The 26,635-nt window shown below is 37.9% G+C and overlaps 1 protein-coding gene across 2 annotated transcripts in view; it reads left to right on the top strand.

Annotated features, from left to right (window-relative positions):
* ARHGAP28 (Rho GTPase activating protein 28) overlaps positions 1 to 25,343 on the top strand; it is a 205,399-nt gene extending 180,056 nt beyond the window's left edge. For both annotated transcript variants that reach the window (XM_045187954.3, XM_045187955.3), the window contains exons 13-19: positions 4,412 to 4,494; positions 6,923 to 7,120; positions 7,463 to 7,576; positions 14,234 to 14,290; positions 15,765 to 15,889; positions 21,599 to 21,663; positions 24,065 to 25,343. In XM_045187954.3, coding sequence (XP_045043889.2) covers positions 4,412 to 4,494; positions 6,923 to 7,120; positions 7,463 to 7,576; positions 14,234 to 14,290; positions 15,765 to 15,889; positions 21,599 to 21,663; positions 24,065 to 24,159 — 737 coding nt within the window. In that variant the 3' untranslated portion in view covers positions 24,160 to 25,343. The remainder of the gene's footprint in view (positions 1 to 4,411; positions 4,495 to 6,922; positions 7,121 to 7,462; positions 7,577 to 14,233; positions 14,291 to 15,764; positions 15,890 to 21,598; positions 21,664 to 24,064) is intronic.
* Positions 25,344 to 26,635: the final 1,292 nt, after the last annotated feature.

Below are 26,635 nucleotides of genomic sequence, written 5' to 3'. Positions count from 1 at the left end.
GAGCATCTCATCAGCATTATAAGGAAACAATGTTGATCGAGAGGATGTTATTCAAGGACCTACTGTACAAGCTTGTTAAGTGTATGGTGATTCTGTACGAACAGAAAAGGCTGTGGGCAGATTGGGAGGACAAACTCCAGATAAAGAGATGGCCGCTGCTCAGCTTCATTGTTGCCTCTCCCGCTGCGGCCAGTACACTTCAGTTCAGGGAGGGAATCTGGGAAATATCCTGAAAAGGTTCACAGAGGAGTCCACGCTTCTTTGTATGACTTTGAAAGTGAGAAATACTATATTGCAGTGATTGATTTGAAACCAGCCAACCCCACAGGAAGCCCAAAGTTCAGGGCTGCTACCAGCAGGAAAAATAGCCTTTTTACCACTTAGAATAAGCTTTGGTTGTAAGAGATTTTCCAAAGGGATGACTCGTAGACATGTGGGTAAGTGTGTTTAAATTGCCCTTCTTTATACTCTGGAACAGAGTTTGGAGGATATAGTCATTTCCACTAGTGTAATTATTTCTCTTTTCAAACTTGGCCCCAAAATTACTCGTAAAACTAAAAGACTAATATTTCATCAGTCAAACCTTAGATATTTTCATGAAAAGTTTAATAACTTTCTGAGGAAATAATGACCTCAGGACAAAAAAGCCTTAACAATAACTGAAAAAACTATTAACCACGAAATACTGTAGGGCCAGGTTTCCTAAATAAAATAAAAATGGACTCTTTGCTAGTTTAGATTTTTAGCCTTGACAGAAACTTTATAATTTCTCTGAAATTGATGGAAATATAGGGTCTGCAACTGCGTCTATTTTCTCCCCGCACCAGAGGTTTATTTGAGGGGGTGGGGGAGCTTGCATTGGAAGATTGCAGACAGCCCTTGGCCCGCAGCTAACTCACAAAAGTAATGCTTTCTCTGTGCTAAATACTTGTACTGCGACGTGCCCCTGATAGGCCATTATTCCCTCAAACTCATGTCAACATGCATTAGGGTTTTCAAAAATACCCCGGACCTGTGTCATTTTGCTTTACAAATTTGACATAAACTTCTAGAAATCTCCATGGGGATTGTGCTGAGGCAATATAATGCATCCCTATAAATACTGCTCCTAACTGCTCCTTCATTCTGTGCTTACAAACATTAGTCATCTACTCCTAACTCGGATGCACATAACCCGCCCCCCCCAACAAGCAGCTTGTCACGGGAGTGTTTCCAGTACTGTAAAGCTCAGTAACTTTACAAGCAGCTGGCTGCCTTTCATCCATTGAAGAGAGAGATTTTTCTTCAACTTGAGAACTCCCCAGGGATTCTAGAGCACAATGCTTTCCTCCAGGAACTCCCCACTAAGACACCATTTTGAGGAAACTACAGAGAGACAAAGCAAAACCTGGATGCTGTAGCAAATACATTTTTCAGCACAGATGGTTGTGGATTATCCAGTTGCTAATGGAATTGCTAATATCCCTTCCCTGACGAGGGAAAAGAGCCATCATTGAGAACACAAGTATAAATGCCAGCCCTCTGGCGCCATCTTCTGTCATTGTCAAGGAATAAAATATCAACACTCTCCAGAGATCCAACTAGGATCACCTTCCCTAAAGGTCCACTTAAGATCTAGAATGTGTCACTAATCATAGCAAGAGCAAACACACACATAGAGGTAACTACTTACAGGTACAGATGGGAACATTCTACACATACTAACTCATTTTATCTTTGTATTGTTTTTTTAAATGGCACTCTGTTTACAGAAGCTACCTTATTTAAAGTTATCATCTTTTCTGATAATATGCCATAGAAGTTGCTCATGATTGAAGTTTTGTTAGGTTGTCCGGAAACAGCATCGAAGACCAAGATTAGTTTGTTGGAATGTTTATTAGGGTGTCCGCTTGGGCTCCACACGTCTTAAAGGGACGGGGAAAGGAAGCAGAATTGGGCAGAGGGTAAGGATGGGCAGTGAAGCAGGCTCAGCCCAGACCTCCTGCAACCCTGGGCGGAGCTCTGAAGCTTGGTGGCCTTTCAGAATCGTTTCCCATTTCAGGGAGAAGGTTGGGCATTTTTACTCTGACTCAGGCCATCACTGGATGTGTACTGCCCCTGAGAGGACAGCATGACCTCAGGCAAAGCAACCGCAGAGAGCCATTTGTAGGAAGAGCCGACAGCTGAGGGACCAGGCCCTTCGGGCGGGAAGGGGCAATGCAGGCGCCATGTCCTGTGCACGCTACAGGCATGGTATGGAAACAAAGAGACAGAAAGTTCCTGAGACGCTTCTACGTGAAGAAGAGACAAATGAGCTTTAGAGGCAGTCCAACGTCAGAAGGAAGTCTTAGTTATGAAATAAAGCCCACATTTCTGAAGCTAAAGGGGTGTTTCCATCCAAGCACTTTTCATTGATTTTTGTTTCCCTTGGTGTTTAAAGAAGGTGTCCTCTCTGATTTCATGAATCCATATTTGAATATGAAGTACTAATTCAAATAAAACAATCCATCCCTACATTAAAAAAGAAGAAGATATCTTAGCGCTGTCCCTCGCCCAGCAAGGGATATGGATGCTCCCAAAGCGTTTCCTCAGTGGCACCCAAGTGAATGTACAGCACTGTAGAGCACACGCTACACAAAGCACCCACAATGGCAAAGGCAGAGTGGGCCACACTTGGCAAAATTCCTGGTGGGAAATGTCCCCTCAAAGACTTCAACAGGTGACCAAATCTTGCCATTTCTGTAACTGTCACAGCCTAGGAAAAACTGTAAAGGTAGGGCATAATTCACACCCCACTTCAAGTAAATTTGAGCATTTACAGATGGATTTTATATAATTGTCCAAATCACAAAGCCTTAAGTAGGTTTCAGTAACATTTTTTTTTCTTTTAATCTGTCCTCTGTATCTATGAACTTGGTTGTGGGGCTTTAGGGGTAGGGGGTTTGGAGGGGTATTTTTTTATGCTTAGATCCCACAGATAAGAGAGACCAGATGGTATTAATCTTTCTTTATCTGACTTGTTTCACTCAGCATAATGCCCTCCAGGGCCATCTGTGTTATTGCAAATGGCAACATTTTGGTTTTGTGGCTGAATGACATTCCAGTGTGCGTGTTTGTGTGTGTGTATAGCACATTTTCTTTTTTCATTCATCCATAAATGGACACTTAATTGTTTCTATATCTTGGCTGTTGTAAACAGTGCTTCAGTAAACACTCAGGGGCATATGTTTTTTGAGTTAGTGTTTCATTTTCTTCAGATAAATACCCAAAAGTGGAATTGCTGAATCATATGATAAATTTATTTTTAATTTTTTGAGGCACCTCCTTACTGTTTTCCTTAGTGGCTGTAGCAATTCACATTCCCACCAGCAGTGTATGAGGGTTCCCTTTTCTCCACGTCCCTGCCAACACTTGTTATTTCTCGCCTTTTTGATAATATCTATTCTAACAGACGGGAGGTAATATTTCATTGTGGCTTTGATTTGCATTTATTTCCCTGATGATTAATGATGGTGAGCATCTTTTCATGTACCAGTTGGCCACCTGTCTGTCTTCTTTGGAAAAACGTTCAGATGTCTGTTCTTCTGCACATTTTAAAATTAGACTCTTTGGGGTTTTTTGCTGTCGGGTTGTATGAGTTCTTTATATGTTTTAGATATTAGCCTCTCATCAGATATAAGATTTGCAAATATATCTTGCATTCAGCTGTCTGCCTTTTCATTCTGTTGATGGTATTCTTTCCTGTGCAGATGGTCTTTAGTTTGATATATTCCTACTTGTTAATTTTTCTTTTTGTTTCTTTGATGTTGGTGTCAGATTCAAAAATTCGTCACTAAGACCTTTGCCAAGGACATTACTGCCATGTTTTCTCCTAGGAGTTTTATGGTTCCAGGTCTAACATTTACGTCTTTAATCCATTGTAAGTTTTAAGTCATTTAATTTTTATAACAGCCCAGTGAGGTAGGTAAAATGACTAATTACATTTTGCAAAAGATAAAACAGAAGCAGCGAGGGGTTAAGTAGCCTGCTGGAGGCCACTCAGTAACTAAGTAGTGTTTGAATCTGGTTATAGAACCTCTGGTCCTCATAATTATACTTGACTGCTGCTTTATACAGAGGCAAGATTTATTTTCTCTTGATTGAGCTTTAAACCTGTTTGTAGCATAAAAGTAAAGTAAGGTCTGTAAAAGTACTTTGAAAGGGGAAATGTACAAATCCAGAATTATTTTGAGGATCATCTTGGCTACCTGCCTCTACAAATGGCATCATGGGACGTGGAAGGGGGGTTGACAGACTGTGGAAGCAAATTAACTTATGTTGTTGGGCACGACGACGGAGTCCTTACCGCCGAGCGAGGCAGGGAGCCCTCCAGTGCCGCCAGATGTTAGCAAGCGGTGTTCCAAACATGTGGTTATTTCTGTTTTCTTGTTAGGAGGGCCTCACATCAAAGTACAGTTTCAAGCCTTACACCTCATGGTCATGGCACTGCCTGATGCCAACAGGGACACAGCCCAGGTATGTTGTGTTGACCTCACAGTTTGTCATTGGCTCATATTGGTCGGAGGAAATGGCTCAGGTGGAAAAGTGAAAAACGAGAGGGCAGCTCACTGAGCCAGCTGGGCATGCCGCACCCTGTTCCTTTCAGGTTCCCATCGCTGTTCTCCTGGAAGACAGGGGAGAATGTGAATCCTGGAGTCTTCTTTGAACACTGCAGTTTCATTCATTCGATCTAGTCAGAGATACTGAGTGTCTGCCAGGTGCCAGGCGTAGGCGAGGATTAGGAGTAGGAAAAGCAAAAATGGAAGATGTAAATGGAATATTGTCAGAATAATGTAAGAACATTATACAACTTGTAAATATAAAGCTCTATAATTGTTGACCCTCAGCTGCCCACCTCAGTCTAGTGGCAAAGATCTGATGAGTGTCCCTGCGGAGAAAATTTGAAATCACTGATTTAAATAAATTTTTTAAAAATGTTCGTTCTTTAAAATTAAATTTATGAATTCAATTCAATTTAAAGAATTCTACAATCCCTGAATTTTAAAGATTACCTGATAGGATCTTATCACTTTATGGGTTAGGAAAATCAAGCTCAGAAAAATAATTTCTCCATTAATATACAAGAGAACATTTGGTAGAATCCTGTTCCATAGTTCTTCATCCCAAATATCCTTCCCTTTATTTCATATTCATTTCTTTGCTGTATCTTGGTAAAAATCAAAGTTTATCTTGCTATTTTCATAGCAATTCTATATACAACAGGAAATTTGTTGTAAGTACATAGGTGTTAAGGATCTTTGAAATGAGGTAAGGATGAGTTACAAGGAGCCAATAATTTTGAGGTCAGTAAACATAAAGCTAAAAACAAATATGATGCTTAGTGCCACCTCTTATCAGACATGCCAGTTTGATGAGGATTTTTCTCCTACGTAGTGAAAACAACTATGTTAATTACAGCATTATATCCTCAGTCCAGGGATGGGGTTAGCTATGGTGTAAGAATCTTTCTCTAATGCAATTTGGTAATGTTTCAAACACTGGAATTTATTAGTTAATTTTTGGATCTGTCTAAATGATCTTTTATCCCCCCAAAAATTTATCTGGTATCAGATATATGGGTCAAAATGTCACTACCCTTTTATATAACTGAGGGTGCAGCAATTATCACAAAATTCAATATATTTCTAACAGAAGATCCTCAAAAAATTATGAAATTTGTGAAAAATCTGTCTCTCTGTCTCTCTGTCTCTCTGTCTCTCTGTCTCTCTCTCTCTCTCTCTCTCTCTCTCTCTCTCTCTCTCTTCCCCTCCCTCCCTTTTTCCCTCCCTCCCCCTCTCTCCACCCCTCTCCCTCCATCCCTCCCATCCAAACTTTCGACTGGAACCAAGATAGAAATTGGTGTGGTATAGAGATCAGGAGCTCTGGCTCAAGAATCCAGTTTCCTTAGTTCAAATCCTGGCTTTGCCACTTAATGATCTGATGCTTGACAAAGCGATCTGTCCTTCTCCACCTTAGTTTCCCACCCATACAACTTAATAATAGTGCCTGCCTCACAGGATTTGGAATAATGAGAAAATCAGTGGAGACATGTATACATACATTTATATATATCTTACTAAGAATAATGCCTGTCTCACAGTAAACCCTCGGACGAATGCTAACTATTACTACTAGTATGTGCTGTCCATTTTCTCATTACAAATACTGTAGCAGAGTTCAAACTTGGGAAGTTAAAGAGCATCTCCAAAATTTTAGGGTGTTGGTCCTCTTGGTGAATTTCAGAATGTCTAATAAGCATTTACACTTTGGTGGCTTAGCCAAACTTTTTATTAAGCTTTCTCAAATCTTTTTTTATTTGATATTGTTAACAGCTGCATGTAAGCATTTTCCTTCAGTCTACTGAAGATTCCAAAATTGAAAAGCAACAGAAGAATGATACCCAAAAAGTAAAATTAAATTTTTTTTCAATTGTGTTTACATTTGTGCTAAGGAATGAGATACTCATTTATTTAAGAGATGGGTTTCCCATTCACAAGGAAACAGTAAATAGTTTGTAATAGTAATGCTTTAAATTAAGGATGTTTTCTAAAATTACTTTCTTCACAATAAAAATACATTTTTGAGATGCATTTTCTCTTCCTAGTTTACTGTTTAATTTTAACATTTGTCAAGCTTATTTAGGATAAAAGAAAATAAGGGAAGGCAAAGTGTTATTTGTAGAGACTCCAATATAATAAACTCCAATATAATAACAACTGTCCACATTTCTCATTAGCACTTTTAAGCAAGTACAGGGGACCACAACATTTAACCGTTCTGTACTTCTGACAATATTCTGGCTGTTTTCCAGAGGCACGGTAAATGGGTATAGAAATAAATGCATCAATCGATGATGCATTCTGATAAGTCACAGTACTGTGACACAGTGCTCCTTCTCTTTTAGGCCCTCATGACATTCTTTAATAAAGTGATTGCCAATGAGTCAAAAAACCGAATGAGTATATGGAACATTTCAACTGTAATGGCACCAAACCTTTTCTTCAGCAGAAGCAAACATTCTGATTATGAAGAACTGCGGTTAGCAAACACTGCGGCCCACATCATCCGCTTAATGCTTAACTACCAGAAAATTCTGTGGAAGGTGAGTGACAGCGTGATGACGGACATGCTCCTTTGAAGTCTGCCAGCACCCGGGAAACATGAAGGCTCCATGAGCAAGTAATGCCCGCAGTCACAGGGAGGAAATATGAGAATATAATTCCAGGTTGCCTGGGGCATCTTTATACGCTCTTTAAGGGCTGCTCCTGAATATGCCATCCCTTTTAAATATGAGTCCTGGTAGTTTTTTTCTAATTTTTACAAGGACAAATGCCACAGTTCTAGAATACTAAGTGGCCAGGAGTTACCATATCTAAAGACAGACTCTACCAGGGAGGTTTAATTCAGGTGTTTTCCTTCTGGTCAAGCTATTTTTCTTCTCCAGGTCCCATCTTTCTTAATCACTCAAGTCAGAAGAATGAATGAAGCCACGATGTTATTAAAGAAGCAGCTCCCAAGTGTCAAAAAGTTGCTGAGGAGGAAAACCATAGAACGAGAGGTAATGACAATGAATAAGGTGCGAATAAGGTTACCCCCCAGGCTTCTATTTCTCAGAGCAAGGCGCAAAGCAGCTTGTACCCGGGAACCAAATATTTTATATCCTCACAAGGCGTCGGTCTTGTGACTAAATATTGTGGAAACGTGTCCATGGCAGAGAACTGTGGTCTTCTTATTTTATTGTGCTTTGGGGTTGGGGTTCTTGAAATAATCTCCTTCATGATTATTTACTGTTTTATTCTGTGAAGTACTTAAGGATAGAATGGTTCTCACAGAAGCTGAAAGTTGATGTTTTAGTCCCTGTGAACTAGATGTAAGCTTCCAATAGTCAGTATATCTAATAAGCAGAGAGAGAAACTTCTCTAGGGATTGGATACTGAAAGAATATCTTACTCTCAGGTGGTGTTGTGTAAATCCATTGCATTCTGAGGACTATTCTCATTTAGTACAATTGTTAGTGTGGAGGTGCATCATGGAAACAGCCTTCAGAAGAATTATCTTTATGGCTTCAATTTTAATTTGAAGGTGATTATGAGTGTCAGGCATAGCATTTGACCTTGAGGACGATTTGCAACTTCCTTTGCCTTTAAATGAATTTATTACCTACTGTGGGAGACAAGTGTGTACAGGAGCTATGAATATGCATTAAGTGCAAGATCAGTAGTGCCCACAGTGTGTGAGGACCGTGCCCAAGAGAAAGATGTTCTCCAACATGGGAACTTGTGAGCGACTCCATGGAGGAAATAGCATTTGAGCCCCTTGTTGAAGGATGGGTAGCATTTTGAAGGGAGAAAGGACGGGAAAGCTCATCCAGGGAAAGGAGTAGTGAACGCCGAGACAGTGAGGGGCTTGTTGCTGGAGTGATGAATGGCTGATGATGTAGTCCCTCTCCGGGTACAGGCAAAGTGACTTCAGGTCAAGTAGGACCAACACATTCATATGAAAAAAGAATTTGTTTTGAGAAAAATTCACCTAATAGAAAATTTACCATTTTAACTATTTTAAAATGTAGAATTCATTGGTTTTAGTATATTCACAATGTCATGCAACTATCACCACTATCTAATTCCCTAAGGTTTTCATCATTCCCAAGAGAAGCCCCATGCCAGTTAAGCACTCACTCCTCATTACTCCCTCCCCATAGTCCCTGGAAAGCATTACTGTGCTTTTTCTCTCTGAATTTACCTATTCTGGACACTTCATATAAATGGAGTCATACAATACATGGCCTTTTGTGTCTGACACCTTTCACTTAGCATAATGTTTTCCAGGTTCATCATATTGGAGCATGTATTATCACTTCATTTATTCCTTTCCTAAATTTGATTTTATTTTTAAACTTTATTGAGATATAATCCACAATACAATTCATCCATTTAAAGTGTACAATTCAGTGGATTTTAGTATTTCACAGATATGTGCAGCCAGTAAGACAATCAATTCTAGAATATTTCATCATCTCATAAAAAACATGCCCTTTGCCCCTCATACCCCTAACCCCACCCACCCCATTTGCACCCACCAGCACTAAGCAGTAACTAATCTACTTTCTATCTCTGTAGAGTTCCCTATTCTGGACTTTCAGTGAATCAAGATCATATAATATGTGGGGTTTTTGTGGCTGACTTACTTCACTTAGCATATTTTTATGGTTCATCCAACTCAACTTATAGTATGTATCAGCACTTCTTTTTTATGGCTGAATAATATTCCATCATATGAACATACCACATATTGTTTATCCATTTATCCATTGATGGACGTTTAGGTTGGTTACACCTTTTAGTTACTATGAACAATGCCATAAACACTCATATATGAGTTATTGTGTGGATATGTGCTTTCAACTCCTTTGGGTATATGCTGGGTCATATGGCGACCCTAGGTTGAGTCATCTGAGGAATTGCCACTGTTGTCCAAAGAGGCTGTCCAATTTTGCATTTGCACCATCAGTGTACAGGATTCAGATTTCTGCAAATCCTTACTGATACTATTATCTGAATTTTGTCATTCTAACAAGCTAGTGGGTAAGAAGGGGTATCTTGTTGGGGCTTTGATTTGTATTTGCCTGATGACTGATGAGGGTGAGCATGTTTTCATGTGCTTATTGCCTATTTGTCTGTCTTCTCGGAGTAGTGTCTACCCAGATCCTTTCTTTTTTTTGTTTGGGTTATTCTCATTTTTATTATGTTGTGAAAGTTCTTCATATATTGTAGATACAAGTCCACTATCAAATGTATAATTTGAAAATATTTTCCCATTGTAGGGGTTGTCATTTCAGTTTTTGATTTTGTACTTTGATGCCCAAAGGTTTTTAATTGTGAAAAAGTGTCATTTATCCACTTATTTAGTTGATCATGTTTTTGTCATCTAAGAATCCTTTGTCAAATCCAAGATCACAAAGATTTAACCCTATGTTTTCTTCTAAGAATTTTATAGCTTTAATTTTTATATTTATGCCTTTATTCTATTTTGAGTTATTTTTAGTATAAAATATGATATAGGGGTACAAGGTCATTCCTTTGCCTGTGAATATCCAGTTATCCCAGCACCATTTGTTGAAAAGACTGTTGTTTCTTCAGTGAATGGTCTTGGCACTGTTGTCAAAAATTAGATGATAATAGATATGAAAGTTTATTTCCACAATAAAAATTCCGTTGCATTGATCTATATGTCTGTTCTCATGCCAGTACCATGTAGTTTTGATTACTGTATTTTTAAGTTTTGAAATTGAAAGATGTAAGTACTCCAACTTTTTATTTTTCAAATAACTTTGGTTATTTTGGATTCCATGCATTTCCATATGAATATTAGGATCAACATTTCCATTCCTGCAAAAAGATAAAAAGGTGCTTGGAATTTTGATAGGGGTTGACTGACTATGTAGATTATTTGGGAAGTATTGCCATTTTAATAGCATTAAGTTTTTCAGTCCATGAAAATGAGCCATCTTTATTTAGGGTTGGTATAATTTTTTTAATGTTTTATAATCTTCAGTGTGTAAGTCTGGTATTTTCTTGATCACACAATATTTTTTGATACTACTATAAATGAAATTGTTTTCTTAATTAATTTTTGGATGGTTAATTGTTAGAGTATGGAAATACAACTGAGTTTTATGTATTGTATCTTGTATTTTTGCGGAATTCATTTATTAGTTCTAAAAGTTCAGTTTTGTTTGTATAGACTCTGTGAGGTTTTCTATATACAAGGTCATGTTTTCTGTGAATAGAGATAATTTTCGTTCTTCCTTTCCAATCTGGGTGGCTTTTGTTTATTTTTCTCGCTGAATTGCCCTGACTAGAACTTTCAGTAAAAGGAAAGCGAGAAGGCAGGAGCAGACATCTTTATCTCATTTCTTATCTTAGGGGAAAGCTTCAGTCTTTTACCATTAAGTAGGATGTTACAATGTATGTGGGTTTTTCAGATTCCCTTTATATTTTGAGGAAACTCCCTTCTATTCTTACTTTTGGGGGGTGTTTTTATCTTGCAACCATGTTAAATTATCTCAAATGCTTTTTTCCCATCTATTGATAGGATAATTGGTTTTTCTTCATTCTATTAATATGGTATGTCTTATTAATTGTTTTTTATATGTTAAACTAACCCTGCATTCTTGAAAAAATACTAGTTGGCCAAGTTGTATAATCCTTTCTAATATGCTGCTTGACAGGTTGCTAGTACTTTGTTTAGTATTTCTACACTAACATGTACAAAGGATATTAGTCTCTAGTTTCCTGTCATGTCTTTGTCTGGCTTTGGTAATGGGGTAATACTGGCTTTATAGGATGAGTTAGGACGTGTTCCCTGTTTTCTATTTTTTGGAAGAGTTACAGAATAATTAGTGTTAATTCTTTAAATGTGTGGTAGAATTTACTAGTGAAACCATCTGGTTCTGGATTTTTATTTGTAGAAATATTTTTGATGACTAACTCCATCTCTTTACATGTTATGGCTTTGTTCAGATTTTCTGTTTCTTCTCGAGTCAGTGTTGGTTCTGTTTTTAGGATTTTGTCTGTTTCATCTAGGTTAACGCTTGGTATGCAAATTACTCATAGTGTTCTCTTACATTCCTTTTTATTTCTGTAAGTTTGGTAATTCTGTTAGTAATGTCTGTACTTATATTCCTGATTAATAATTTGAATTTTTTTTGGTCAGCTGACTAAAAAGTTGTCAATTTTGTCGATCTTCTTGAAGAATCAACTTTTGTTTCATTGATTTTTCTCTAGTCTCTGGTCCTTATTAAAACTCTAATTTTTAGTATTTTCTTCTTCAGGCTTGTTTTGAGTTTAGTTTTCCATTTTTTAGTTTTTTAAGGCAAAAGTTTAGATTATTGATTTGAGAATTTTTTTTAATTGTAGACATTTACATCTACAAATTTTCCATGCCATAAGTTTTAGTATGTTGTATTTCATTTTTGTTTATGTCAAAGAATTTTCAAGTTTCCCTTTTTATCCATTGGTTATTTATTGTTTAATTTCCACATATCTGTGAATTTTCCAAAATTCCTCCTGTTAATGACTTCTAATTTCATAGCCATGGGTTACATTAGTTCTTTAAACAAATTTAAAATAGCTGATTCGAAGGCTTTTCCTAGTAAGTATAATGTCCAGGTTTCTTTAAGGAGTTTCTTCTGAAACTATTGAAACTAATTTTTTTCTGTATATGGGCCATATTTTCTTGCCTGACTCAATTTTTTATTAAAAATGGACATTTTGAACATTATAATGTGGCAAATGTGAAAGTAAGATTTTCCTTTACCCTCGGGTTCGCTGTTGCTGCTACAGTAGCTGTTGTTCCTTGGTCTAGTAACTTTGCTGCTGAACTAATTTTGTAAATTCTGTATTCTTCGTTTCGTGTGGCAGCTGAAGTCTCTCTTCCATTAGCTTAGTGGTCAGCTAATGTTTGGACAGAGATGTTCTTAAACAGCTGGAACCAAAAAACCTCCAAGTCTTTGCAGATGAATTCTGTGTGTTTGCCGGGGCACATCTTTAACATTCAGTCAGGCAGCTTATAACTCCTGAACCTTCACTTCCTGCTTGGACAGAGCCTGAACGTCAGTGAGAGGGGAGAGTTGAAGTCCTTTTCAGGTCTCTTCTGAACAGCCCCAGACATGCAGGTGGCCTTCCGGGTTCTCTGTAATGAATCGCAGCTTTTCAGAGCCCTTCTTCCTCAAAGTATCTTAATCTCCAGGCTTGCCTCCAAAGCTTCTTAGTTAGTCTCTTGTTTTCCCCAGTTCTTACCCACTGCATCAGGCAGCAGTGACTAAAACATTTGCCTATAGATATTTAAACATTGTACCAATTTAGCACTGATGGAGTTCTAGGCTAGGCAAGCTAAAGGCAAGCCTTTTGAGCCAGTCTTCCAGGGAGCCACCAGACAGGTCTTCTGCATCCTCTGGTACCTGTGCCAGGAATGCAGGCTGTTATTTCCAAGGTTATTGCTCAGCTAGGGAACAGAGATGGGAAAAGTGTAAGTTAAAAAGCCACAAAGCTTATGTTCTTACCAAGATTCATCTGTTTTCCTGACTGAAGTATTCCCCTGACTGCAAACTTTGGTTTAGTACCCAGAGTTCTGAAAATGCTGATAATGACAGCTTCTGCCAGTTTATTCACTGCTTTTCTGTGGGACAGACTTTTGGACTCCTTACTCTGCCCTTTTCACTGTGAGAAATTTTAACATCCAATTTATGTGTTCAGAGCTGAAACTGAGGTCAGGCCAGGCTTTGCCATACAAGCCTGAGTGAATTAAACTTTTTATCTGAATTTCAACTTTATTATGAAGTCGGGGAGTAATGTCATCTATCTCACAGAGTTTTCATTAGCATCCACTGATATACTGTGTGTATAAAGCACTTTGTAAATTGTACAATGCCGTATGAATATCAATTATTTTAGTGTTTTGATTATAAATTAGAACTAAGAATTTAAAAGTTATAAGTACCATAAAAGCAACACTTAAAGATGAAGAAACAGTATTTCTTCAGTTCTATTTTACTCTACCATGCTTTTAATTCTCCACTTTGATTGGAATAGTTCATCGATAGGTTACAAATTTCAAAAGGTTAAGAAAGACTATAGGATAAAAACTGGCCACCTTCACTTCCCCTCCCAGAGACAAATAGTGTTACCCATGACAGGCTGTGTGTGCTCACGAACTTGCAGGGGTGCATATGTCCAGAGAAGCACCATGCACATACAAAGAAACACAGGTAAATGTCCTTCCCCCTTTTTACATGAATGATAACGCACACGAGACACTGTCTTCATCTTGTGTGACCGACTCAAGAAACCACGGTGATTATTCCACGCAGGTCCACGAAGCCTTCTCCTCTGCTTCTTTTGCATGATATTCCCTAGACACATCATAGTTTATTTAAACCATCCCATATTATTGAATCGCTAGACTGTATCCAGTATTTTGCTATTAAGATTTTTGCAAGTGAATAAACTTGTTTTATGTTGTTTCTCAAAATAGATGTATATTTGTAACATAAATTTGTAGATTTGGAATTGTTGTATCAAAGTACATATACATTTTATGACTTGATAAATATTCTAAAATGTTTTCCATAAGATTGTACCATTTTATACTTCCAGCAACAGCATATGCTTGTTTTTCTAACATTAATCTTAAAAACTAAATGTGTTTTATTTAGGTTATAAGCCCTAAGACTTCAAAGGTACTACAAAAATCGCCCTCTTTAAGAAGAATGGTAAGAAAACAAATAATTTCCTTTCCTTCCTAATTATTAACCCCCCACGTAGTAGCCAGGGGGCACAGAGAACTGGGGGGCACTCTGCCCCACCCCAAGTTGAAATCCCCAACATACATTTCCTGCCCCGCTCTTCTGGTTCTTTCTGGGGATACTCAAAAGAGTCCTATAAGAACTGATCCTACTTCAAAATACTCTGTATTAGTTTTCTAGTGCTGCCATAACAAAGTAGCACCAACTGGGTGACTTAAAACAATAGAAATTCATTCTCCCATAGTTCTAGAGGCTAAAAGTCCAGAATCAGGGTTGGCTTCATCTGAGGGCTTTGAAAGAAGGACCTGCTCTTGACGTCATTTCTGGATTTCAGTAATGCCAACAATTCTTGATACTCCTTAGCTTGCCAGTGCATTCCGGGCGCTGCCTCTGTCTTTCTGTGGCATTCCCCCTGTGCATGTGTGTCTTTCTGCTCCTATGAGGACACCAGTCATATTGGATGCAGGGCCTGCTCTAGTCCAGTATGAGCTCATCTTAGCTAATTGTATCTGCAATGACCCTGTTTCCAAATAAGGTCATATTCTCAGGGATTGGGAGTTAGGACTTTCACATATATTTTGTGGGGGACACAATGCAACATACAACATATTCCTCCTAGGGTAGATACTGAATCAGTTCACATAACCCTACATCAACAGTGCCACCCTTTGAGAATATAGAGATTTAAAAAGATTACCTGAGGAGTAGCGAGACCCTCAAACAAATACAAATGTATTTCTGTTCATCTCTAGTTAGAGAATTAAAGTTTAAAACACTCAAAATTTTGAAACAAAGGAATTTTACAGTCAATCCTGACAAAACACAAATTTCTGTTAATTAGACAGCAACATTTTTTGAATATCTTGCCTAGATGAGAGCTCAAAAGTCCCCAAGCCAGTCATGCGCTGTGAACACAGGGACCCTCTTTTCTGGGGCCATCCTCGCTCTGCCCCTCACAGTGTCGCCAGTGCACTGCGAGGGATCGAGTCCCAGTTGCCCATCTGGAATTAACTTCAGGTTGACTAAAGAAAAGGGATATGTAAAAAGTTGTATTTTCTAATTTTCCTTGAATGGTTCAAAAGATTACTCCTAAAATATATTGAAATATAGAATTGTGCTTACAGAGGCTTATTCAGAATATTGTTCACGAAAATATAGTAATAATCGCATTACATTTCTGTCATAACCCAGTTCTACTTCTCTCCTAATTTTTACAGCATTGTATAAGACGTAAGCGTGTAGTGACAGTAAAATCGTAGGTTAAGTTCTGTTGAATCTCCTGTTAAAAAGAAAGAAGTGTTTCATTCCGAATAAATCCTAGTCACGTTTACATGTTTTCCTAACTCAGAGTGCCACTGATTTTTATATATCTTAAGTACGGTCATTGAACTGATGTCCATCCTAGTTTGACAGAATGTGCTGAATTTTTCCTCACTGTCAGTCCGATGTGCCGGAAGGAGTCATTCGAGTCCACGCTCCGCTGCTCTCGAAGGTGTCCATGGCCATTCAACTCAATAGCCAAACCACAGCCAAAGACATACTGGCAAAATTTCAGTATGAGAACAGGTGAGTAAAAGGCTAAAGGTCTCTCTACAAAGATGATGAACTTTTATCAGATGAGTAACTTTCCAGGAGTTTACAAATTTGGCCTCTTTGAAAAATTAGAGCCTGTTGCTTTGCAGGCTTTACCAATAGATGAAGAGTGAAATGTACAGTAAGAAGTTAGTAAACTAAAGAATTGTCAATAACAGAAGTTTTGTATTTTTTAAGGAATTTCTACAAGTGGGATTCTTTCTTTTATTTTTTAAATTGAAATATAGTTGATATATAACATACTCATTTCTGGTATATAACAGAATAACTTGATATTTGGTTTTTTTAAATATTTTACTGTTTATGCTGTTACAGTTGTCCCAATTTTCCCTTTTGTCCCCCTTCACCCAGCCCATCCCCACTTCTGTCGTGAATCCCCACACTGTTGTCCATGTCCATGGGTCCTTCATACATGTTCTTTGACTAATCCTTCCACCTTTCAACCAGTCCCCACCTTCCTCCTCCCCTCTTACCACTGTTAGTTTATTCCATGTTTCTAGGCCTCTGATTCTGTTTTGCTCATTATTTTGTTCATTAGATTCCTCTTATAAGTGAGACCATATAGTATTTGTCTTTCACTGATTGCTAATTTCACTTAGCATGATAGTCTCCAATTCCATCCATGATGTCATAAAAGGTAGGAATGCCTTCTTTCTTTCTGCTGCATAGTATTCCATTGTGTAGATGAACCACAGTTTTTTTAACCACTCATCTACTGATGGGAACGTAGGCTGTTCCCCAATCTGGGCTATTGTAAGTAGCGCTGCTATGAACACGGAGGTACATAAATTCTTTTGAATTGGTGTTAATAACTTGATATTTGTATATACTGCACAATGATCACCACAGTGTCTAGTTAACATTTGTCACCATATATAGTTACAACTTTTTTTCTTGTGATGAGAACTTTTAATATCTACTCTCTTAGCAACTTTTAAATATGCAATATAGTATTAGTAAATGTAATCATTGTAATGGACTTTATTTCACCAAGACTGACTTATTTTTTAACTGGAAGTTTGTTCCTCTAGACCCCCTTCACCCATTTCCCCTACCTCCTTACTTCAGCAACTATCAATCTTTTCTCTGTATCTGTGAGATTAGTTTTTGTGTTTGTTTTGTTTTCTTCTCTTTTTAGATTCCTCATTTAACTGAGATCATTGGTGTTTGTCTTTCTCTATATGACTTATTTCACTTAGCATAATGCCTTCAAGCTCTATCCATGTTATTGCAAATAGCAGGATATCATTTTTGATGCTTGAATAATATTCCATTATGTATTTCACATTTTCTTTATCCATTTATCCATCAGTGAACACTTAGGTTGTTTCCAAATCTTGGCTATTGTAAATAATGCTGAAATGAACATGAAAATACATATATCTTTTCAACTTAGTGTTTTTGTTTCCTTTGGATAAATACCCGAAAGTATGGATCATATGGTAGTTCCATTTTTAATTTTTTGAAGCCCCTCCATACTGCTTTGTCTTTTGACTGAACCAATGTATATTCCCATCAGCAGTGCACAAAGGTCCTTTTTTCTTCATAACATTGACAACATTTTTTTTTGTCTTTTTGCCAATAGCCATTCTAGCAGGTCTGTGGTTATATCTGATTGTGGTTTTGATTTGCATTTCCCTGATAATTAGTGACATTGAGTATCTCCTCATGTACCTGTTGGCTATTTGTATGTCTTTTTTTGGAAAAATGTCTGTTCAGATCTTCTGCTCACTTTTTCATGAAATTGTTTTTTTGCTATTGAGTTGTACGAGTTCTTTATGTATTTTGGATATTAACCTGTTATCAGATATATGATTTGCAAATATAATCTTCCATTCCATGGGTTGCCTTTTTATTTTTTGATGGTTTCCTTGGCTATGCAGAATCTTTTTAGTTTGATAAACATAGTCCCACTTGTTTATTTTTGCATTCGTTGCCTTGGATTTCAGTGTCAGGGTCAAAAAATCATTGCCAATACCAATGTCAAAGAGTTTACTGCTTATATTTACTTCTAGGAGTTTTATGGTTTTTAGGTCTTGAGCTTAAGTCTTAATCCACTTTGAGTTGATTTTTGTGTAAGATTACTAATGGGATTTTTTTTTCTTTTTTTTTTCTTTTTACTGTTGTTCAAGTACAGTTGTCTCCATTTTCCCCACACAACTCCTCCCACCCCAGCCATCCCCACCTCCCACCCGTGATTCTTAATAAGAATCCTCTTCTGTCTTGATGTTTTCATTTACTCAATGAGTTTTACTTTTATTAGAATAAAATTATAGGAAGTTAGTTTTGAAGATCTCTTGATAGCTTTCCAGGAGTATCATTATTTCAGGCTCCAGTGGCCTGTAACATGCCAATGTCAGATAAAGTTTATGTAGTTAAGTGAACATCACAGCTGTTGCTTTCCTTAAAATGTACAAAATATACTACCAATAAACTTTGGGATCAGAATGATATTTACAAAAAAAATTTTTGCATATCAGCCATTAATTGCCTTTAAAGAGCATAAATAATCATTTTTGGCTAGGCATGCCTATTCAAGGATAAACATTTTCCCTAAGAGTTTTAAAAGGTGAGAAGCACTAGTGTAAATCTGTCCATTAGAGAGCAGGTACAGTCTGACGGCCTCTAGTGTCCTTACTCTGATGTCCTCAAAAAGGAGCGTCCGTGTTGAGCAAAAAATAAAAGCCAGTTGCAAAAAGTTATATACTGCAAGACTCCATTTATATAATGTTTTTGAAATTAAAAAAAAAATTAGAAATGGAAGATAGATGAATGGATACCAGTGGTTGGGGAGGTCTCATTTTGAGGGGAGGGTGGAGATCGGTGCGGTTATAAAAGGGCAACACAAGCACCTTTGAGGTATTGGCATTGATGTCTGGACTGTGGTGGTCGATAAAGGAACCTCTACATAACTACCCTGAACTTACCTACACACAACAGAGTACAATTAAAGTGATAAATCTGAATAAGATGGGTGGATTGTACTGATGTCCATATCCTGATTGTAACATTATACCATAGTTTGGTAAAATCTTACCCCTGGGGAAAACTGGGCAAAGGATAATCTCTCTGCATTATTTCTTACAAATACACGTAAATCAACAATTACCTCAATAAAATGTTCAATTAAAAGAAAAACAGGAGTAGCCAATAAAAGTAATCTATCCTGTTAGAAACCAGGATGGTGGTTTTCTGTGAGGGTTTTAGTGACTCAGAAGGCATGACAGGGACTTCTGCAGAGCTCCTGTTTTAGAAATCGGGGCTGCTCACATGGTGTGTGCAGTTTTTATATCTTTTATACTGTATATATATACACATATAAAGCTTACATAAAAAGGGAAGAGTAGACAGAGGCCACAGGAACCCCAAACATTTACTTGTCTCTGCCGCTGGCCCAGCACCCAAAACTCTATAAATGTTAGTACTGCGCAGCGATAGAGGGGCTTGACGTTCCGTTCCAGGCATCTGGGCATCCGTCCGACTTTTAGTTACAGGTGTTAACAAAGTCGTCTCATAGGCTCATGTATAACATTTGTAGAAAGAAAATTTTGGACATCCATGAGCCAAAAAAAATGACCCTTGATCTAAACCTCACATCTTATACAAAAATTAACCCAAGATGGGAAACAGAGTTAAATGTAAAAAATAAAACTTTTAGAAAATTACTTATGACAAACCTTTGTGGTATAAGGCTAGTGAAGTATTCTTAGACTTAACACTGAAACCAAAATCCATAAGAGATAAAAATTTACAAATTGGACCTCATCAGAATTAAAATAGGTACTGAAAGATCCCATAAAAAAGAATGAAAAGACAAGCTAAAGACTCAAAGAATATATTTACAAACCACATATTAAACAAAGGTCTAATATCTAGAATACGTAAAGAACACTCAAAACTCAACAGTAAAAACCAAAAATCAGACAAACAAACAAACAAAATGATCTAGCCCCTGACCCGTGCGGCTCAGTTCTTGGTTAGGCGTTGTCCATCAGAGAGAAAGGTCGCTGGTTTGATTCCCTGTCAGGGCGCGTGCCTGGGTTGCAGCTTCAGTCCCGTGTTGGGTACGTACAAGAGGCAATCGGTCAATGTTTCTCTCCCTCTCTTTCTTCCTCCCTTCCACTCTCTCTAAAAGTAAATAAATAAAATCTTTTTTTAAAACAATCTACTCTGAAAATGGGCAAAAGAAATGAACAAACATTTCACCAGAGGATGTACAGATGGCAAATATGCACATGAGAAAATGTTCAGTATCTTTTATCATTAGACTCCTAATTAAGAGAATGACTAAAATAAAAAATTGTGTCTGTACCAAATAGTGTCCAAGACATAGAGAAACTCGATCACTCGTACATTGCTGATGGGAATGTAAAATGGTACAGTCATTCTGTAAAACCGTTTGATAGTTTCTTATAAACTAAATGTGCGATTACCATGTGAACCCAGCATTCACACTCCTGAGCATTTATCCCAAAGAAATTAAGACTGCGTTCCCACAAAATGCAGTGCACAGATGCTTATAGCAGCTCTATTTATAATAATCAGAAACTGGAAAAAGCCCAGATATCCTTTAACAGGTAAATGGCTAAATTTGCTACTCAGCAATACAAATTCAGTAGGTTGGGAATCTCAGGGATTTATGCTAATTGAAAGAAAGCTAATTCAAATAGTTCCCTACTGTATGTTTCTATTTACATAACATTTTGAAATGACAGACTTATAGAATGTAGAATAGAGGGATAAAGGGTGGGGGTATGGGTAGGGATGGGGGTGGGGTGGGTGTAGCCATGAAAGGGAAAGGAGGGTTCTTGTGACGGGAATGGTCTATATTAACGTGAGTCATTATCAGCATTCTGGTTGTGATGTTGCACTAGTGTTTTAAGATTTTCCTATTAGAGGAAACTGGGTAAAGGGAACACAGGATCTGTTTGTATTCTTACAAATACATGCAAATTTATAATTATTTCAATAAGTTTTTAAACAAAGGAGAATGTACATATTCTTCCTCACAATAGAGAGTAAGAACTATCTTTTTGAAAAAACCAAGCTGAAACATATTCCTGAAGTGGGGTAGAGATCAGAAATGGTCTTTCCAGACTCTCCCGCCCCAGCATTCTAGTCCGGGGCAGAAAAATTAACCTGCGCATTCATCTCCTCTGACTTGCTTTTGTTACGGGGCGAAGACGTGCAGTGAGACCAGTGTTAGACAGCCAGCAAAGCATTAATTAGTCGAGCTTAGAAATGTGACATGGGCTAAGGAGAGAATCACATTCAATTTTGGCAAATGTGGAAATGAAACCTGACTTCTTTTGAACTGACAGTACTGTGACCGATGACAAGGCAATATTAAACATCCAGCTGCTCCTTGGCCAGCCTTGATATGTCACAGTAGCAGTTACCTCTCACATGGAGCTGACAGGTGTGGGTGAGACAGGCTCTGGGGTTCTGTGGAGCCTCATGGCATCCATCTCGGTTTGGAAAATTCCCGTCCTCCCTGTGCCTCAGATGCTTATCTGTGTGAAACAAACAAAACAAATTTTTTACATAACTTCAGTTATAATGATTCGTGGGGTGTATTTCACTTAAGGCAGAATGAATTGTTTATTGCATGGTTATTTAATCTACAGATTTACCTCAGGTTGTGAAAGGGTTAAAATTATATTGCTTTCTCCTGTTTTTCAGTCATGGTTCTTCAGAATGCATTAAAATTCAAAACCAAAGGTTATATGAAATTGGAGGAAATATAGGTAAGGATTCTTTAACAATTTTTCCCCTGGATTCTTTGATTACTTTAAAAGAAATGTAATGCTATTACTATAAAAGTATATTTTGCAAGTTTCTTATATATAAACTCAAAATCAGGAAGTTTCTGATTTTTTAATCTCATGTAAGAGCAATGTGATTTTCCTAAAACACTTTCAAAATTTAAATGTGAATATTTTACTTGATATGGAGTAGATTTGGGGGTCTTTTAAGTGTGACTCAAAGTTGGAAAATCTCTTCCTGGGGATTCATGAAAAACAAAGAGAAGAACATCATGGAACTTGCAAAATCATGACACCCTTTTTGTTTAGCTCCCTGTTTTCACTCGTAGCCCAAGTTTATCCTTCCCTGAGAGGGGAAAGGGAATCCAGGACAATTCCCTCTAGTTTCTTCTGCGTCCATATCTTCTGCTCCGTCTTCTTCACAGTCCAGAGGAAATACCTGTGCTGTTGAAGACCAGCGCCTCCACTCACGTCTCACTTCATGTGCCCCCTAACTTGATGTTATTCCCCTCTTGTAGCATCAGCGTTTCTCTCCAACTGCATCACTTCTATCTGCATAACAGTTCTGGTAATGTCTCTCATCTTTACAAAATTCTCTCTTGACCCCTTCAAGTCAACTCCCATTTTTGTTCTGCTTTACAGCATTAACTCCTTGAATCAGTTGTCTGTATTCCAATGTCTTCCTCTCCTTGTCTCGTGAAACCTCTCAAGTCAAGCTTTACCTTTCAACACTTGATCAAAATTGCTCTCTTGTCTAGGTCACTAGAGAACTCTTATGTTGTGAAATCCACCAATTCAGTCTGTCTTTATAACTACATGAGTTGATCTTTTCCTTCTTTGAAAAACACTTTCTTCACCTGTTCTCAAGGACAACCTGAGCTTCTGGCTTTCTTCCCACTACACCGGCTACTCCTCATGAGTCTCTTTTGCCTGTTACCTCTCATCCTCTCAGCCTCTTAAGACTGGAGAGCTGTGGGGCTCAGTCCTTCCAACTCTTCTCTGTCTACACTTAACTTCCTTAGGGAGCTCAATTCATCTCATTGCTTCGAATACATGTGTATGCTGATGCCTCTCACATTTATAACCAGACTTTCCCTCAACACCAACCTTTTGCATTTAGTCCCTGGGCGCATTCTGCCTTGGACCTTTGCAGAACACTCTCACAAATTGTCCATTTCTCACTCCCTTGCCTCATTCAGGTCTTGGAGAGTATCACCTTCTCAATGAGACCTTCTTGGATTATATACTATCCATGTTCCTTCCCAGCTTTGTTGTTCTCTAATGTTCTTTTATTACCAGACTTGCTTTATGTTACACCTGCTTATTTGATGGTTGCCTTTACAACTTGTAGAATGGAAGCACACAGGGCAAGTATTTTTGACTGTCTGATGCATTGCTGTAGTCCCAGCCCCTGGAATAGGTCCTGGAACATAATAACCCTCAATAAATATTTGATAAATGAATGAATCAAGCAAGCAGTCAGATCTTGGTGGTTTTGTTTGAGAATTTAACATACATTTCAAACGCATTGTATATAAAATTTTTCTACATGGAATGATCTTGCTATTTCCATATTTTATGCCTGTGGGCATTGCAGCCATAGGAAAGAAATGAAAGTGAACTTTTAATCTTTTCTATTCATGGTGAAGTTACTATCTGTAAAACCATTAAAGGACATGTATTATTATATAAATGATCAGTTTACACCTGAAACAAGTCTTTCCCATATTTTTTCTAATAGATGTGGTGAGTCTAGGGAACAATTTGCCTGTGGTTGGTATGTCTTTTCCCCACAATTTCATATGGCACTTATTTGAAGTACTGAACAGTCAGAAAGAAAGGAAGGAAAGAAGGCAGGAAGGCTTTGCTAAGAATCTTTGAAATGTGGCTACAGTCATGCTTTTGGTCAACAACAGATCACATGTATCACGGTGGTCCAATAAGATCACAGTGGAGCAGAAGAATCCCTAATGCCTGGTGACATAGTGGCTGCCGTGATGTTATAGCATACGCACCACTCACGTATTCATGGTGCCGCAGGTGTAAACAAACCTCGGTGCCGCCAGTTGTATGAAGATGTGGCACACGCGATTGCAGTAATAGGCTCTACCCTCCAGATCTGTGTAAGGACACTGTGGTGTTCGCCATCCAAATATTTTCTCATTATATACTTTGATCGCTTGTCAAGTGATCGGTAAAGGTACGGAAGTATTTAATAACTAAAGCGCTGAACTCTATCACCAATGAGGAAGGCACTTACCGTAGTTCCCCCTGGCTGAGAGAACTACACCGCCTTGTTCAGACCTCACAGACATGCATGCACAGACACACACACACAGTAGTGCTCGCTGTCATAAACACTCTCTGATTTTCTCTCTGTCAGGACAGCACTGCTTGGACCCGGACGCTTACATTTTGGATGTGTATCATGTCAACCCTCAAGCAGAATGGGTGATCAAGCCCCAACCAAGCTTTTGAAATACACCCGAGATGGCAGCTGTTATGAATTATATGCCAAGAAAATTCTAAATCAAGTAGGATTAAAAAAGACTGCTTTTGACATGTTTGTTCCTGTAACCCTCCTGGCGTTCCTTGGCCTAAGTGGCGTCTCCCGGCATTGTCGGCGCGAACTGGGGAAGAGGATACGGTTAACCATTGGAGCTAAAGCTTTCTCCCACAGTCCCTTGATAACAGTGGAGAGAGAGGCTGTGGTACTTCCTGCAGAAAGACCAATCTAGAATAAGAACTTTAATCATTTCTAGTGCTTTGACTTCACAGCAGACATGAACTTGGTCCTATGCCTAGAGATAAGAAACACTTCTTTATGTAGCAAACGCTACTACGAAACACAAAGAGGTTGAAAAAGACTTTTTTACACTTATGTTACACACATATATTGACCTTTTTGAGCAAGAATGCCAGAAATATCAGTAACCTCCACTCTGCAAAATAATTCAAATCTACTTGCCAAAGGGAATCAGTTTCTAAAGTTACACAAACAATATTTATGCTCTGACTTACTCCTGAATTGGAGAAGGAGGAACTTCTGTTTGAAGACACCGTATTGTTATGCATGTTGTACTGTATCACGACAATTAGCATTCTGGTGCGAACGACCATGTCTTTCTCATGGACTGTAGGAAACTGGTATTTTGAAAGCTTGTTCCCTTGTGAGTACAAGGCCCCCTAGGCAAGCTTGGTTTGACAAAGGGTATTCTTCTGTTTTCATAACCTGTGTAGTCAGAAGTCACACAGCCTCTATTTTCCTCATCATGATGATGGTGCTCAATGAGTAGCTTCCCATGTGCCAGGCACTGATTTCTTTTTCTGATCGAACATATCATTTTTTATATTTTACAACTGTAGGTAGTCACTTCTGCAGCTCTATTTTAAAAACACAGACTGCCTTTATCCAAGAGTACTGAAAAATACTGTTATATTCAGATTTCATATTCTGCAAAAGCAGGTTTTGTTTCTGTTCGTCAATAATAGTCGTGGCCAAGCACTGTGGATTAGCATCGAGCTTTAAAGTCAGGTGCATATTTGGTAAGTGGGACACTGTCTCACTACCAAGATCCTGTGGAGCCCTTTGCCAGCCCGGCAAGAACACACAGTCCCCCATGACTCCGACAGAGCTAAATGTGCTGAGGGGTCAGACAGCTCTGCCTCTTATCCCGAGAATGCAGATACGGTCATTTTAGGGTTAGCTAGACATGCAGCAGCCGTCTCATCTGTCCCACAGACTCTGGATTAGAATCCACAGATTGGTATTTTGATGACTTTCGGATCAGTTTCAATGAGATTTAACATGCAAATGACTCTTGCAGTTCAAAGGAGAGACAAAGTTGTTCACAGTTGCCGAAAACATACTAAATATTGCCAAGTCTTATCATGTGATAATAATTTAAGCCCATATATAGAAGAACAATTTTATATACTGCACTTTGCCTTAATGTCTATGAAAACATTACTTATATTCAACTTGTAAGTAATTCTGTTTATGGTAATTAGGATTTTGTTACATTTTCATAGAAAACTCGAATATCCATTTTATTTGAGAATTTCCTTTTCCTGAAAACCCACTAGAAAATAAACACATTTTGTACATTTATATTTACATTTCATTGCCGTATATGGGTAACTGATGGCATGTGAGTTTACATAATGAGCTTCAAGAGTCTGAAAAAATGCTTTTATCATTTTTGCAATTCAAACAACAAGAGTAAACATTTCACTTTGTGGACCTAAGACGGCAGTAATATACGCCCACACGCACAGAGGAAATTCTTCAAATTAGCTGCCTTACACTTCTATGAATATATGAAAACAATGATTGAGTTATCTCATTGTATTTCTTACCATTTCGAATAAATTCTGTTGTGTTTCTATAGAAAATTCATGAATCTATTCATTTTTTATTTAGGAATTTTCATTTATTTTGACTGAAAACATTAGAACGTATATATGATTTCTAAAGATTTCAAGATTTACTTCACTTGCCATCAATTCTAAGTAAATGGCTAACCGACGACAGGTAAAAGCAGTAAGTTTCTGAATTTCTTAGCTGCTTCTGAGTGCTGTCATATATCAGTGACTTAGCTGAGTCAATGACTTTAGATTACTCTCTTTAACGTAGTCAAGGAAGTGTGACAACTTTCAAGTAAACACATAATAAGGAAGGCCATGTCAGTACCGATGTCATTATCCCATGAGAACCTTTATTCTTAGTCTTACGGTTAAATGACTGATTCAAGAAGTATTGCCAGTAGACACACAGACTAATTTTTATTTGGGTAAACAAGTTCTTTTTACCTAAAGAATAAACAAATCCCTAAATTTAACATTCAAAAATGCCTGCCACCTAAGTATTCAAAACCATCTGCCCTATCGAGTTGTTTTAAATAGTTACAGTAATCTGCACAGTTGCATAGTATGTTTGCAAGTAAAAGCAGAG

Source organism: Desmodus rotundus, chromosome 10, assembly GCF_022682495.2.
Source record: "Desmodus rotundus isolate HL8 chromosome 10, HLdesRot8A.1, whole genome shotgun sequence".
In the NCBI taxonomy this organism is placed as follows: Eukaryota; Metazoa; Chordata; class Mammalia; order Chiroptera; family Phyllostomidae; genus Desmodus; species Desmodus rotundus.
Note: the sequence above shows the minus strand (reverse complement) of the source record. Positions and strands in the feature narration are given on the sequence as shown.